This window comes from Herpailurus yagouaroundi, unplaced genomic scaffold (genome assembly GCF_014898765.1).
Source record: "Herpailurus yagouaroundi ecotype Mexico unplaced genomic scaffold, PumYag 163, whole genome shotgun sequence".
Classification (NCBI taxonomy): domain Eukaryota; kingdom Metazoa; phylum Chordata; class Mammalia; order Carnivora; family Felidae; genus Herpailurus; species Herpailurus yagouaroundi.
Genome location: NW_024412404.1, coordinates 28,371,761 through 28,387,042, shown reverse-complemented (window position 1 = coordinate 28,387,042; position 15,282 = coordinate 28,371,761). Strand labels below are relative to the sequence as shown.

At 43.1% G+C, this 15,282-nt stretch overlaps 2 protein-coding genes across 2 annotated transcripts in view; both read right to left on the bottom strand.

Annotated features, from left to right (window-relative positions):
* Positions 1-365, bottom strand: part of ZFAND4 (zinc finger AN1-type containing 4) — an 88,920-nt gene extending 88,555 nt beyond the window's left edge. Inside the window, exon 1 of the mRNA XM_040485748.1 lies at positions 289-365. The gene's annotated coding sequence lies outside the window, so the exon portion shown is untranslated. The remainder of the gene's footprint in view (positions 1-288) is intronic.
* Positions 366-2,583: 2,218 nt separating this feature from the next.
* LOC121037450 (WASH complex subunit 2-like) overlaps positions 2,584-15,282 on the bottom strand; it is a 65,545-nt gene continuing 52,846 nt past the window's right edge. The window contains exons 23-31 of the mRNA XM_040486904.1: positions 14,297-14,479; positions 11,076-11,204; positions 10,865-10,945; positions 10,130-10,255; positions 8,891-8,953; positions 8,322-8,534; positions 6,029-6,646; positions 5,056-5,233; positions 2,584-3,292 (exon numbers count right to left, since the gene is read on the bottom strand). Of these exons, the coding sequence (XP_040342838.1) occupies positions 3,153-3,292; positions 5,056-5,233; positions 6,029-6,646; positions 8,322-8,534; positions 8,891-8,953; positions 10,130-10,255; positions 10,865-10,945; positions 11,076-11,204; positions 14,297-14,479 (1,731 nt within the window). The 3' untranslated portion in view covers positions 2,584-3,152. The remainder of the gene's footprint in view (positions 3,293-5,055; positions 5,234-6,028; positions 6,647-8,321; positions 8,535-8,890; positions 8,954-10,129; positions 10,256-10,864; positions 10,946-11,075; positions 11,205-14,296; positions 14,480-15,282) is intronic.

Sequence of the window (15,282 nt, the reverse complement as noted above, 5' to 3'; positions counted from 1 at the left end):
GGGCAGCGGCTGCGGAGGGGGCGGGGCAGCGGCTGCGGAGGGGGCGGGGCCCGGCTGCCGAGCGGCAGGCGCTCCTCTCCGGCCCGCGGAGGCCGGCGAAAGCGCGAACCCGCTCAGCGGCCCGCAGCCCCGGGCGCCCTCCCCGGCTGTCTCGTCCACTGCCTCGCCCGCCCGCAGGCCTACAGAGAGGCGCGGCCCCGCGAGCTACGCCGCGGCAGGCACTGACGAGAAACACACCGCCGCCGCCGCGCCCCCGCCCCTTTGTGCCACCGCCTACCAATCACTCACCAGCGCTCACGTCACCCTCCAATCGGCGAGGGCACGGGCAGGGGCGGGGCCTGGCTGCCCGACGCCGGCGGTTGCTCGGTAGCCGGGGCTGCTTTAGCGTTCGATGGTGGGTGTCGGTTAGAAGAGGCCCGGATGTTGGCCCTTTATTACCAACACTGGGCACCTGACTAGGACTGAATTGGGCGGGCCAGAGACAAGCCGCACGGCCTCCTGGGAGCGGCGAGATTGGCTTCAGGCCCGAGAGCATGGCTTGTACCTTGCCTGAGGCCGTCCTAAGATTGCTCTTGGACGTGGCCCAAGTGCTGGGGTGAGGAGGGTAGCAGGCAAACGCCTTCCAGTTGGTCCTTTCCAGACCCCGTGCAGGGCCATCCTGCCTTTAACAGATCACCCTTCCTGTGCTTCACTGTTTCCTGACTTTCTGGCCTCAATGGTCTCATCTGAAATATGGGGCCATTGCTGTACATGGTTAAAAAGGGCAAAAGCTAATACCCTCTGTTGGTCTCTATCATTCTTCATCCAATTCATGGACTGAGAAGTGTAGGACAGGTATTAGCATGGACACCTTGATCACTTAAATCTGAGTTGGGTAAACTCAGCTACATTCCTTTTTCTGTTCTAATTCCCAAGGCGCTGAACTCCGAGTGTACACCCTAAAAGACGACATAAACCTTACAAACCTGAAATGCCCCCCCACACCCACTTTTTTTTTCTCTCCATTCCCCACATGTTCTAAATCCAACCCTTACAGATTTCCCAAACTGGCCTATTTCACTAGGTGAATTACCCAAACGATAGTGAACAATCCTCCTCCCAGCTTCATCATCCTCATCTTGTGACTCAGAGGAATGAATCTAAGATGAACCCCAACATCTCATTCTCCTAAGACCCCACCCATCAATTACTCTCCAACAGTTCAATGCTGAGCACACCCTGGGGTTTATGAGGAGACCCAAGGACCTTCATCTTCAGGCTCTCAACACTAGTTCCTTCTTCAACTCAATACTGAATAGATAGGAGCCCCTTAAAGAGATTTTATTATCTCCCTCCCGCTTTGAAGCCTCTCAAAATAGGAATTTGCGTATTTTCTCTCTTATGAATTTCCTGGAATCAGTCCTAATGATGGATAAGTAGATTTGACCATTCCCAAAGAAAACCATTTAACAAATGCTTACTGAGGCAGCCTCAGGAGTAGGTATACACAAGTAACCTAAGGAACAGAAGGTATAAGCACTCTCTTCTGCCATCAAGTCACTCTCACAGCAGAGCAGCACAAAGAGTTGATCTGTGAGAGCTCTACCAAATCTCTCAAAATCAGCAATTCCAAGTTCAATCTTAAAAGTGCCCAAGGAAGAAGTTAGTGCTTTCAGGATTGGTGAAACCAAACGGGCCTGCCTACGAGACTGTGCCACGGATGGGGTGCCTGAAAGCCTCATTCAGTTGTGCGAGCAGCTGACTCTTGATTTTGGCCCAGGTCATGATCCTGTGGTTCGGGAGGTAGAGCCCTGCATTTGGGCTCTACGCTAGCAGCACAGAGCCTGCTTGGGATTGTCTCTCTCTCTCTGCCTCTCCCCCATTCAGTCATGAGCACACGTGTGCTCTCAAAATAAACATTAAAAAAATTTCTTTTTTAAATAAACAAAGGCTGTGGCTCAGTTGGGTGGCTCAGTTGGTTGAGCATCCAACTCTTGATTTCAGCTCAGGTCATGATCCCAGGGTCTTGAGATTGAGCCCCACATCAGGCTCTGCACTGAGCATGGAGCCTGCTTAAGATCCTTTCTCTCTTTCTCTCTCTCTCTGTGCCCTTCTCCCTCATTCTCTCCCTAAAAATAAAAAAAAAATAATAATAAAACAAATTTAAAAAAAGCAAAAACCAAAAAGAACAAGACTGTGCCATGGTTATAGTTTGAATACTTAGCACCAAGGAGGCATAGTCCAAGAAAACACAGACTGGAGGAGGGGTCAGCTACACGTGCAGCTAGTGGCTACCACATTAGACAACAGTTATAGAATATTCCCATCAGTTCAAAGTTCTATGGAACAGTGAGTGCTGCTCTACAGGAGGACATTTCCATCCTCAGCACTTTTCCTTCCAGTATCTAGGTTCATTCTGCGTTTTTCAAAGTTCCAAAGAAATGGAAATGGATGCCTTAGAGCAAGGGTCAGAAAACTGTTTCTGTAAAGGGACAGATAGAAGGTATCTTAGGTTTTGTGGGCCATCCTGTCATAACTACTGAACTCCAGCATCATAGGTAGGGTGAAAACAGCCATAGACAACATGTAAATGAATGGGCATGGTTGTGTTCCAATAAAACTTTATTTACAAAAACAGACAACAGAGGGCCACAGTTTACCAAACCTTGCCTTAATTAACCTATAGAGGCATTTTCAAAATTCATTGGAATAAGAGGAAACCTCCTCTCAGACTGCAAAGAGTCATGAAATACATAATCCCATCCCCTTCCTCTATCACCTGCCTAGGCTCTAAGCTAGGGCTTTTATCCATGAAAGGAAGACTCCTGATCATCTGTCTGCCATTGCTTCCTCTGGAATTCCCGCCCACTCATGAAAGGCACACAGAGGTTTCTTCTCCAACATGCCCTAAATCATACTGTGACCCCATCAAGGCTAATTAAATAAAAATATAGTTTAAAAAAAAAAAAAAAAAAAACCACTGTGAAATATTTATTTTTGTTTTGCAGTATTAAGCATGATTAAAACCAGGGCAGAAAAATACTAAGTATGCTGGGTAAGAAAGGTGTACTGTTTCATTATTTGCTTTTTCTAATTCAATTAAGACAATGAGCACGTAAGACAGCATCTATAACTCAAGGATGTAGCTGAAGAGTGAGATGTGATACCCTGCTCTACTGGCCTCCAAAGGCATTCAAGGGATCATCAAATATGTTGGACACCTTCTGTTCAGATCGTGGTTCGGCTGCTGCCTGTGAAGATCGACTTTTTGGTTTGGTTGTCTTAGCCTGGATACCAGACGAGAAGATATCATCTTTAAAAAGAAAAAAAAAAAAGAAGAAAAGAAAAAGATTTGCTGAACAGGCAAGAAAATGGGTGCTTTTAAGACACATCTACATAAATCACCAAATACTCAAGTCTGATAACAGTATGGAATACCAAGAACACTAAGAGCCAAGCCTCTTAGATACTGGTCCTGGCTTTGCTACTAATTAAGTTTTACGACCACATACAAATCACAAGTTCTCGCAGATCACAATTTTCTCAACTACAAATGTATGCGTGTTCACATGGAGGACAGGAAAAAGGGAAGGATAACTGGAACTCCAATCCAGCCCCTGACTTTACGTGTACCTACTTCTACATTCTCTTCCCACAAGGTTTTCAAAGGAAAGGGCAATACAAATAAGCAAAGGGAAATCCAACATAGGAGTCACCCTCTTTTAAAATAAATGCACCTGAGACATGTCAATTCTAAGAATGTAAGTCTTTATGACTACATTCCTGTTCAGTTGTTTCACTGACTGTAGTGTTTTGTGACTCACCTGCAATGTTACTGCTAAGATTCCATCCTACAGAGATTTGAGCATGTTTACATAGAGATATGTATACACAATTGTTAAAGGCCTGGCATTATTTGTAACAAAGAAAACTTGGCAACAACCTAGATCACCTTCAACGTGCTAATGGCTAAATACAAAAGGATACTACACAACCACTAACAACAAGGAAGCAGATAGATCTCTATGTACTGGCATGGGAAGATAGTAAGTGACTAAAAGGACTGCAGAACAGATAAAATATATTCATATTTTGGAAAAAACAAGCATACATTTCTACGTATGCAAAGCTGTATTAACATCACCACAGCTGAAAAGATATATACACCCAACACTCAACAATGGTGACCTCTAGGGATTGTTTTTCACGTTTTACATTTTCCAAATAATACTAATCTATTACAACAGGTATGTATTGCTTTTTTTGTAATTAAAAACAAACAAACAAAACGAAAAACAGCGAAGTCTCTTCTGCATCCCCTGTGGTGGGAAACAGGTGGAGACACAGCACACAGCTTACTCCAGGAACAGGCCCCATGTGGCAGTGCAGCTGCTTTCTCCCAATTAACCCCAAGGTCTAGACCTGGGAGAGAGGGGGGAAGGAGGAGACAGTGTGCATTTGGCCTCAACTCAAGTCCTACCCATCAATACCAGACATATCAGAAGCCCCACATTTGAGTTTAGGCATTTGGCTTGCCCAAATGAGCATGTTTACAAACACAGAAGATCTTTTGTGAGATGCTAAGTCTGAGTTATAACCTGCTTTCATGTATAGCACCACTTTCCTACTGCACTGGCCCCCTCCATTCTCTGAATGACTGACACTCACTCCTCAGTTAGAACTCTGACTCAGACAAGTGCCCCACGCCTGAGGCAGCCACCTCAGCCAACTTCAGCATGTGGGGCAGTTTCTGAGCCTCCCTTCGTAACATCAGAATGTTCTGAGTTATCACAGATAATTGGCAGGGGGCACACTAATATAAAAGTTAAATTATACTTAAGGTCAAAATCCGGGCTCCTTCAAATTCCTTGATGTCCATCAGAGCAAAAAGTTGTTTCACCAAAATAACCAGTCCATTTACTTATCCATTCTCAGCCTAACTCAGGACTATACAGCAAGCCAAAGGAAACCCAGTGGGGAATGTTTTCCAGGAAAGGGCCGAAACAAAGGTAGGAGAAGTATCAAGTCCCTGAATGGCAATGACTCTCTGTGTCATGTGTAGAAAATCAAACTTACCCATATCATCATCAAATATAGACTTAGCTTCCACTTTCTTTTTGGACTTTTCTTTTGGTTTTACAGTTAGGTCAGCAAAGATATCAATGTTATCATCAAACAAGTTGGATTCAAATGTTCTTTCCTTCTCTCTTGCTTTTTGCGAGGGTTTAATTGCTTCTGTAGCAAATATATCATCCTTGTTGAGCCAAAACAGAAGTAAAACAATTTTAAATCAAGTGGTAGAAATACTAACTGCCACTATAGTTTGCAACAGCCATGTGACCTGCCCTCTCTGCCTGGAATGCCCCACTCCAGCTCTCTGCCTGGCCCAGTCCTTGTCTTTCTTCTAGTCCCAGCTCAAATGCCACCTCTGTGGAGAGGCTTTCTCTTCCAGTCCTTTGTTAAGGAGTCCTCCTACCCTTTCCATCACTCTGTTCTCTGACCGGAGCTGTTTTCATTATGCCACTTAACATTATCTGAAAACATTTTATTTATCTGTTGCCCTGCCTGTATCCAATTCCCCTTACACACTGGTCCTAGTTCATTTTGTGTCTCTAGTACCCAGATGTTCAATAAACACCTGCTCAGACAGTAGCACTTGAAGGCCTTACTGCCTGTACTCCAGCTAGGGCCTGTTTCCCCAAGAACCAGAGGCGAAACACTTAAGCTGCACTGATGCTGCTTTATATATGTCATAGAGCAGCATGCCAAGAAAGCTGACTGAAGCAACATGCTGATAAAAACTATGAAAATCAAGACTTGTATCAATGGCCATAGCCAGCCAAGAACCACCCCCACGTGAAACGAAACAAAAACCTACTTTTGAGTAAATTTCAGAGTAACTAATAAAAGATCCTAATTGTAAGTACTAAGCAAATAGGTAGCAAGCAGCAATGAAACGAGCTTATTGTAACCTATGGCTCAAATGAGCCAATCGGGTGTTTGTCTTAACACAGAAACAGGCCCAGAAAGTACTCTCATGTCCTTTTACCTCAAAAATATCTTGTGCTTTTGAGATGGCCTCCTGCTGACCGTTGGATTTGGACTCATTCTTCTTGCCTTTCTGATCTGTAAAGAGATCATCCTCATCTTCCAGGAGCGGGAAAGGATTTGTTTTCTTTGCTGGTTTTGGTTTAACAGACTGGAAGAGATCATCATCACTGCCTGCCTCACCTAGAGAGGGAAACATGGGGCTCTTCTCTTTACTTCCCCCTGTTGGGTTGGCCAGGCCATCTGCTGCCTTTGTCTTGGCTTTTCTTCTCCCCGTGGGCTGAGAGCCAGTGCCCTTGGAAAAGATATCTCCAGAATCAAAAATGTCATCCTCAAGAGACTGACCCAGAGATTTCGCAAAGGGGCTTCTGTCTACTTCAGGTACAGGACCACCTGCCCAAGTTGGAGCGGCAGCTGCCTCAGCCTCCTCAGAGATGTCTTTTCTCCCAGCTGCCCTGGGCTGTGGTTGAGGGTCACCTGGTGAAATGTCGCCATCTACCAAGCGTGCAATGGATCTTCTGGGGACATTCACATCCTCGGCCTCACCGGACTCCTGGGCAGCCAACCTCCGAGCCGCACGGGTCTGCGGTCTACGCTTCCCTCGCACTTTGACCCGACTCTGCAATGGCAAAAAACCATGTGTTGATCTAACGATTAAAAAGAAGAACAAAAAGGTGTTCAAAGCTAACATAGCAAATAATCAGTGACTCAGAATATTATAAGGTTGTCTGGTCTACTTCAATCCCTCAATCAAGATATTATCCAAGACAGAGAAAGGATTATTTCCTAAAGATTTCCAAAGACATTTAATAGCTACTCCAAGACTATGTTACTCTTAATCCTTTAGTGTTCCCCATGGAGTCTTTGCAGGGCAATTTCTGTTTAATTTCACACAAAAGGCTTCATCTGCTGCTGGAACCCTGCAAAGTAGGCATGTTGGTACTCTGTGTGCCACAACCCTTCCCGGCCCTTACTCTGCCCTTGGTTTACATGTGGGTCTCTTTCAAAACAAGAGAGAATCAGGGGGAATTCTAATGCTAACCTTTACAAGAGGCTAGCCTACAATCAGGCTCCAAAACCAGGAAGATAAGAGACAATCAAAGACAGGGAATCTAACGTGCTCTTCTCTTCAAGTCAACAAACACTAAATTTAAATGCTGAATATTTGACATAAAAAATGTGGCTTAGAAATCAGAACTTTTAATATAACCTCAAAACAGAAGTTACTCATTAGCAATAATGCAGTATTTGTGATATTTTCCAAAATATACAATCAAGTAGTTTTAAGAAGGTACAAGCTTCTTTGGCCAAAGTACTTGGCTATGTTTACCTATTTCAAGGAAATTTCACAAATAATTTTATGAAGTAGCCAATGTAAACTTACCCTCCCCCTCACCAAAGGCTGACAAAAAATAGAACAAAAAGAAGGATATTTTATTTTTCACGAGGAAAAGAGTTTTGGAAACACTTAAAATGAATGTATTCACCAGAGTTATCTTAGGTGCTGTTGCTTACTCAGACATCAGCTAAGATTTTCTAGAGGAGGAAGACTAGGTAGAAAAAAGAGAACCAACTAAAATGAAAGCAAAACCTCGAAAGAGTTCAGTCCATGCAGCACATACCCACAGTCCTGTGGAACAGGGTGACAGGACCATACCAGCCGGGAAGTAACTGCCATGGGATCTCAGAGAAGGGAGCCTAACACAAGAGGGCACCAGGGGAAATATCACAGAAGCAGTGAAGTTTGAGCAGTCTGTCGATGAGCAAGAGCACTGCTGACAGAGGTAGCAGCACAAGCTGCTGGCAGCAGTGGGTGGTTGTGTGTGTGTTCAAGGAATGGTGCCTGGTGTGACTGCAGTATAGGCTGACGGTGTGGAGTGGTTGGTGGGCAAGGTGGAAGTTTCGGTTAGTGTGGATTGTAAGAGGCTTTAATACCAAACCGAGGAGCCTGAATGTCCTCCTTTGGGCAGTAAGGAGCCAGCAGAGGAGGGACACGATCTGCTCTGTTTAGACCTGCAGGTGGCAACGCAGGAGAGCCTGGAGACAGTGGGACTTCACTGTGGATACTGAGCAGAATGTAAAAGTAACAAACACGGGCAATGGAAAAGTGGACGCAGAGTTAGGAAGGTGTAAGGAGGGTGGAGAGGCTGAAGGAAGGCTGAGGTGCCTCCTTCAAATGGTTAGTGGGAGGCAGCCTATGATTGTATAACTGATGGACTAGTTAGAAATATACAAGTTATTCTGGATTAAAAAAAAAAAAAAAGCAAGAAAGCAAGCAAAGGTGGCTTCATCACCTTATTTGCACTGTGTAAGGTGTCTGCCTGAGCTGGAAGATCGAAACTCACGCCGGCCTCCCCACTACTAGGAAGAGCGGGCATACTTTCCAGACCGTGGATCCTCTCGGGTTCAGATGAAGGAAAAGCCAATTCTGGCAAAACAGGTTTTACTCCAGAGATCTGGGGAGCCGCTGCAGGCAGCAAGGCTGCTGGATTAATCGCTAAATTTGCCTAAAAGAGAAAAATGACACTTACTCTGTATGTCTTCTTAAAACTCAGCAGTCTATGATTACTAGTGTAACACATGACAAGAGACGCGGTGTACATAATGTATAATAAAACAGGAGAGAGAGAAATGCAGGGAAGTCTCCCGATCAAGTCTTAGAATTAAAATAGAGGATTATATACCTGTGCCCACCACTGGGACCAAAGAAAAGATGTTACAGACGCAGCACACAAGAAGCAACAACTAGAGGGTGGGGAAGAGATGCGAAAATGCCTGGCAACAGTTGACAAAAGTAAATATTCAAAAAAGTTTATAGATGCCACAAGGCAGGCAGTGAAGATTCCAGACACGTTATAATTACTTGTATTTTCCAGATCCGAGGGGATGGTTCTTTGGTTTTAAATGGAGCGGGACCTGGTGAGTCCTGTGTGAAATTACATTTGGTTAACAATCCATTAGGGAAATAGAAAGAAAAGTGCCTCTTGGATTACACTTATGTCTATTAAATTTGATGGAAGGTGAAGCTGTCACTTTCTGTGATTCTAATTAGGGAAAGGCATTCAAATCTCTCCTGGGGCCTCAAAATCTTTCACTTATGCCTCTTCTTCTGCTGTGTGGGTGGAACGCTGGCAGACCGTAAATGGAGTAAAGTCAGACAAAGATCATGAATTAGATTTGTAAGAACCACAGGGTTATCAGAGTACCAAAACCTGACCAGTTGGCAAAATTACCATGCTGGTTATCCCACACAGCAAATATCACAGAGCACACAGAAATTCACCCACAACCTAACACACTGAGGTTCTAGAAGCAAAGGAAGTTGAAACTTGGGACAAGTCGTTGGAGACGTGCTATTCCCAGGGCTTTGTTTTCACAGCTCAGGACACTGAAGCCTCAGTGAGACATCCAGAGACAGCTGGAATCCAGAACCAGAACTCACTTTCCAGTCATGGCCTGTTCCCAGGAGGAGCTCTGGAGAGAAGACTGCTGAGAACAGAGACCTATCAGCAGTGACCTCAGAAGAGGTAACCAAGAAGGGGAACCAAGGAATTGGATACAATTTATGTTTAATTCTAATGTAACTCTACTCCAAGGTAGTCCAAAGGGAGAAATGGAGGTTCTAATGGGAAGAAGATTCTTCACCCTGTATTATCTCTACCTTGGAAGTGAATTTGAAGGTCGTCCAAAAACAGTAATCACAAGTATAGCTTCATGAGACTGGAGTGTACAGTGAGAACAGATGAGGCGGCAGAGAAGTGTGTTTAAAACAAAACAAAACAAAACAAAACAAAACAAAACAAAACAAAACAAAACAAAACCACAGTAGGGGAGCCTGGCTGGCTCAGTTGGTAGAGAATACAAATCTTGATCTCTAGGTCATGAGTTCAAGCCCCACACTGGATGTAGAGCTTTACTTTAAACATTTTTTTAATTAGAAAAAGAATTTTTTTTTTTAAACCATACAATAAAGAGAGAGAAGTCGTCCTAGCTGCTGTTTCCTCCCTAATCAAGAGAACTCTGAGTACCCTTGGGTATGCATGATGGAGTCCCTCTGTCCTGGGATACAAGCAAGAGCTGAAAGTCCTTAAGCAGTTCTAACCTGAGGTGTTTCCGGTTTCAATGTGCTTTTTTCTTTGATACCCTGCTGAGTGGATTCAGGATGTTTCTGGTTCTTGACAGAGGATACAGAGTGGTCTTTTTTCACTACCTTCTTCTTTTCTGAGATCTTCAAAAGAAAAAGAATACCAACCACCTGTCATCTATCTCAGAAATTTTAAAGAAAAGTCATAATACATAAAAACAATCTGGCTTCTGAGTTTTGGGTCATTTCTTGAATGAGAGTTGAACTAACACAACATTTGAACATTTCAACATTAGGTGAACTAATACAACTAATGCAGCATTTCAGAAATGGCATTCTAAAGACCGTGACCTTCTCGGGAGTTCCTGCTATGCTAAACAAAATAGAGAGTGCTTAACAAAATCTACTGGGGTGGGGACAAATGACACAAACAGGCTAACACTCAAATTTAAAGCTGTGCACCTGAAAGGCACGGGTATTTAGTCACCGTGTGGCATGCACTGGTCTTTCAATAAACAACTTAAAAACCAAACAAATCTGTAATACAGTAAGAGCTTGGGTTAGTTAATGCTTTAATGTTAATTAGGAAACATAAGATGAGGACACCACAAACGCTATCATCAGCGTGCCATTTGCCATTCCTTCACTAGTAAGCGCCAAAATTCTCTGCGTGTTTTCCTCTTATAAGTACACATTAATTTCCTTCCCAGAGGCCTTCCCCACACCCCAGTATTGAGAGCAAAAGGCTGATACCAAAGGCTGTGACTTGGCAGGGCTGAAAAGATCATCATCTTCATCATCCCCAAATAGGCTCCCAGCACTTGGCTCTAGTAACTGGAATAGACAAAACTCAAATTCAATATTCAAAACAAAAGCAATTTACAAAAAGAGCTAGGTGAGCTATTGACTTATAATATCTAATACAGTAACAAAGTCATGATGTGAAGAACCTTTTGAAACTGACCCTGGTTTTCTTGGTGCCAGAGAAGAGGTCAACATCTGGATCATTGTCCTTCTGGAGCTTGTGACTAAAAAGGAGCTCTTCATCCTGAAAGACACCTGTGCTCTTTGGGCGAGTATCAGGATCAGGACCCTGGAAAAAAGAGGAGTTGTAAGGATTTACCTCAAGGAAATCACAGCTACAAATATGCAACTACAAAGATATCCCCTGCAGCTGTTTCCAATGACTACAGGCTGGACACAGCCTAAGTGCCAATCACAAAGGGAATGACACATTCACACAACACAAGGCTATGGAGCTACCAGAGATAGTGGGAAATACATTTGCAAATGCAGATCTGGAATACATTAACATATACATCATCTGGAAAGATCCTCTTTCAGCCTGTAACAAATGTCTGAACTTTTTATTTATAAAACAACCCATTAATTCCATAATGAGAAACATTTTAAGGGTGAAAACACAAAATCAAGTAAGTTTTCTCCATCTCATTTCCAAAGGGAAGAAGAGCAGCTCACTTAATACCAAAAACTACACAGTGGTCAAGTGTGTATCCCTAATCTGTCAGCGTCTTACTCTAAAGACCTGGCACAGGGATGATGAGCCAACCTTCTCCTATGCCCACCCACCTTCCATCCCACTATCTTCCAAACAACTTATTTTTGTTTGATAGGGTAGCTGACATTTGAAAATTACTATTCACATTACTTGATTTGACACTGTAATATCCCAGACGTGACATTCTTAAATACTTCCCTATTTCTTCTTTACCTTTTTTTGCTTTTTTGTTTTTGTTATTTCCAGGGGGCCGATTCAGAAGAGCTCTTCTTTATGTTAAGTACAAGCTACTGTAACAGAGCAGTGGAAGGAATGCCCCGAGTCAGAGACCCAAGTCCTTGAAGGGGATTGATAGGGACAAAGGCTGGACATAAGGACGATGATAAGTAAGGTACACATTAAAAACCCGAGGACACAACATCCTGACCTTGTGGCTTGCAAGACCCTGGGGCTGACAGACCAAAGACCCACAAGTGCAGAACGCGCATTCTCCTCTTCCACCTCTGCCCAGGGTAACCCCTAGACTGGTCACAATGCTTTTGCTTTGCGGGTACAACCCCCCACCCCGACAATGGAGAAAGGCTGCCATGACCTTTCCTATACAAGCTTTGAAGAGTCAAGCACCACCCCCCCCAACCTGTGGGAGGAGCTCCCCAAAGGACTGGAAACAGCCTCCATTAGAGACTACCCCAGCTCCCAGCCCAGAGAGACCCTATAACATCCAATCTCAAAACAAACTGGCGACAGGCTTCACCTTACAGAACCTGCCCGCTCTCCCACCTTGAGAGTGTTTTCGCTTTCATAAATTCCTTCGTGCTACTTCCCTTCTGGCTGTTTTTATTTGAAAGCAGAGCCTCACATAAATCTTGTGTGGAATCCAAGAACGGAGACTTCCATTCACACAATGCAGACTCTCTCACCCATAACATTTAGTATCACGACCACAGATGAAACAAAAGAACCCTCACAACTGAGGAGATGTGTCACATTAAAAAGTCACTGATTATTATTACTGACTATACATAAAAACCCACAGCAACACAGTAACACAGTAGCTAAGTTTAAAAGTTTCATGACCATTGGGGCACCTGGGTGGCTCAGCTGGTTAAGCATCCAACTCTTGGTTTCAGCTCAAGGTCACAATCTCACGGTTCAGGCCCCACATCAAGCTCCACACTGGCAGTGTGGAGCCTGCTCGAGATTCTCTCTTTCCCTCTCTCTCTGCCTCCCCCACTCACTTTCTCTGTCTCTCTCAAAAAATGAAGAAACTTAAAAAGTAAACAAATACATAAAAATAAATAAATGAGGGGCGCCTGGGTGGCGCAGTCGGTTAAGCGTCCGACTTCAGCCAGGTCACGATCTCGCGGTCCGTGAGTTCGAGCCCCGCGTCAGGCTCTGGGCTGATGGCTCGGAGCCTGGAGCCTGTTTCCGATTCTGTGTCTCCCTCTCTCTCTGCCCCTCCCCCGTTTATGCTCTGTCTCTCTCTGTCCCAAAGATAAATAAAAAACGTTGAAAAAAAAATTTAAAAAAAATAAATAAATAAATGAAAATATTTTTTAAAAAGTTTCACGACCATGAAAATCATAGTACAAAATCACACAGAGTAAAAGACTGGAAGAAAATACAGCAAGTAATTCATATTCACTCTGTGTAGCTCTCGTTCATAAACAGGGTTATACTTCTACTGTAATAAAAAATAATAAAACATTTTTTTATAGAAATCAACATGGACCATTTCCTCAGTTTGGTTTACGAAAAGCACTGGCAATATGGCCTGACACCTGTTTGGATTTCTTTTTTTTTTTAAATATCTCTATTGAGATAAAATTCATACACCATAAAATTCACCTAGTGTGTAATTCAGTGATTTTTAGTATATTCACAGAGTTGTGCAAACACCACCACCAGGTAAGTTTAGAACTTTCCCATTACCCCAAAAGAAACCCCAAACCTATTAGCAGTCACTCTCCATTCTCATCCATCCATTCCCCCAGACCCTGGCAACCACTTCTACTTTGTAGCTCTATGGATTTGCCAATTCAGGACATTCAAATAAATGGAATCATAAAATACGTAGTCCTTTATCACTGGTTTCTTTCTTTCAGCATGTTTTCAAGGTTCATCATGTTGCAGCATGTATCAGTAACTTATTCCTTTTATTGCCAAATAATATGCCATTTTGAATAGATACACTACATTGTTTATCCACTCATCAACTGATGGACTTTGAGTTCTTTCCATCTTCTGACTATAATAAATATATATATATATATATATATATATATATAAAATAAATATAAATAACGTTGTTAAGAACATTACATTCTAGTTGTGTGTGAATATGTCTTCATTACTCTTGGATATACCCAGGAGTGGAATTGCTGGGCATTGTGGGGGACTCATGTTTAATAATTTCAGGAACTACCGAATTGTTTTCTGAAGTGGCTACACTAATTTACATTCCCAACAGCAACGCAGGAGTATTCTAGTTTCCCCACACCCTCACCCACATGTGGCCATTACAGAAAAAAATCAACAAGTACTAGTGAAGATGAAGAGAAACCAGAACACTCAATTCTTTAGTAACTCATATGACAGAACTGACACCTTAAAATGAGATTCTTTAACCCTTTCAAAACCCTGAAACTTTATTGCTTTTTGCTCACCTTTCCCACTTCTTTCTTTGGAGCGTGGATGCTATTTTGATCTTCTGTTTTATCTTCTTCCTCATCAAATAAACTAAGAACAGTTTTGGTTCTACTTTTGGTTCCTTTGTCCAAGGGCGATGATGAAGAAAATAAATCAGAATGCTCAACCGACTCCTGAGTAGATATAGTCAAAGGTCCTCCCTGAAAATGGAAACAGTAAAAAAAAATAAATAAATAAATAAGTAACATCTAGAAATACAAATTCTACTGAGGGGCCTTCCCAACTCTTCATTAATTCAGTAACTGTGACATTTGCATGTTTCAGGGCACTATAGCTAATCACATTAATCCCAAGTAACAAAATACTAAGGTCAACTCTCAATCAGCTACTCCAACAGAGACTCTTACACAGGTAATTCACAGCCAAAGATGATTTTTCCAACCAGTTTAAAGTCACAGGTCCCTCCAGCCTATCAAGAGATATACATATTTACAACCCTGATCTACATCAGTTGCTCATGAGCTATAAATAACTTGCCAGTCACAGTGAGAAAGAATGAAATATGGCCCTCTGTAGCAATGTGGACGGAACTGGAGAGTGTTATGCTAAGTGAAATAAGCCATACACAGAAAGACAGATACCATATGTTTTCACTCTTACGTGGATCCTGAGAAACTTAACAGGAACCCATGGGGGAGGAGAAGGAAAAAAAAAAAAGAGAGAGAGAGGTTGGAGTGGGAGAGAGCCAAAGCATAAGAGACTCTTAAAAAATGAGAACAGGGGCGCCTGGGTGGCTCAGTCGGTTAAGCGTCCAACTTCAGCTCAGGTCACGATCTCGCAGTCCGTGAGTTCGAGCCCTGCGTCGGGCTCTGGACTGATGGCTCAGAGCCTGGAGCCTGCTTCCGGTTCTGTGTCTCCCTCTCTCTCTGACCCTCCCCCGTTCATGCTCTGTCTCTCTCTGTCTCAAAAATAAATAAACGTTAAAAAAAAAATTAAAAAAAAA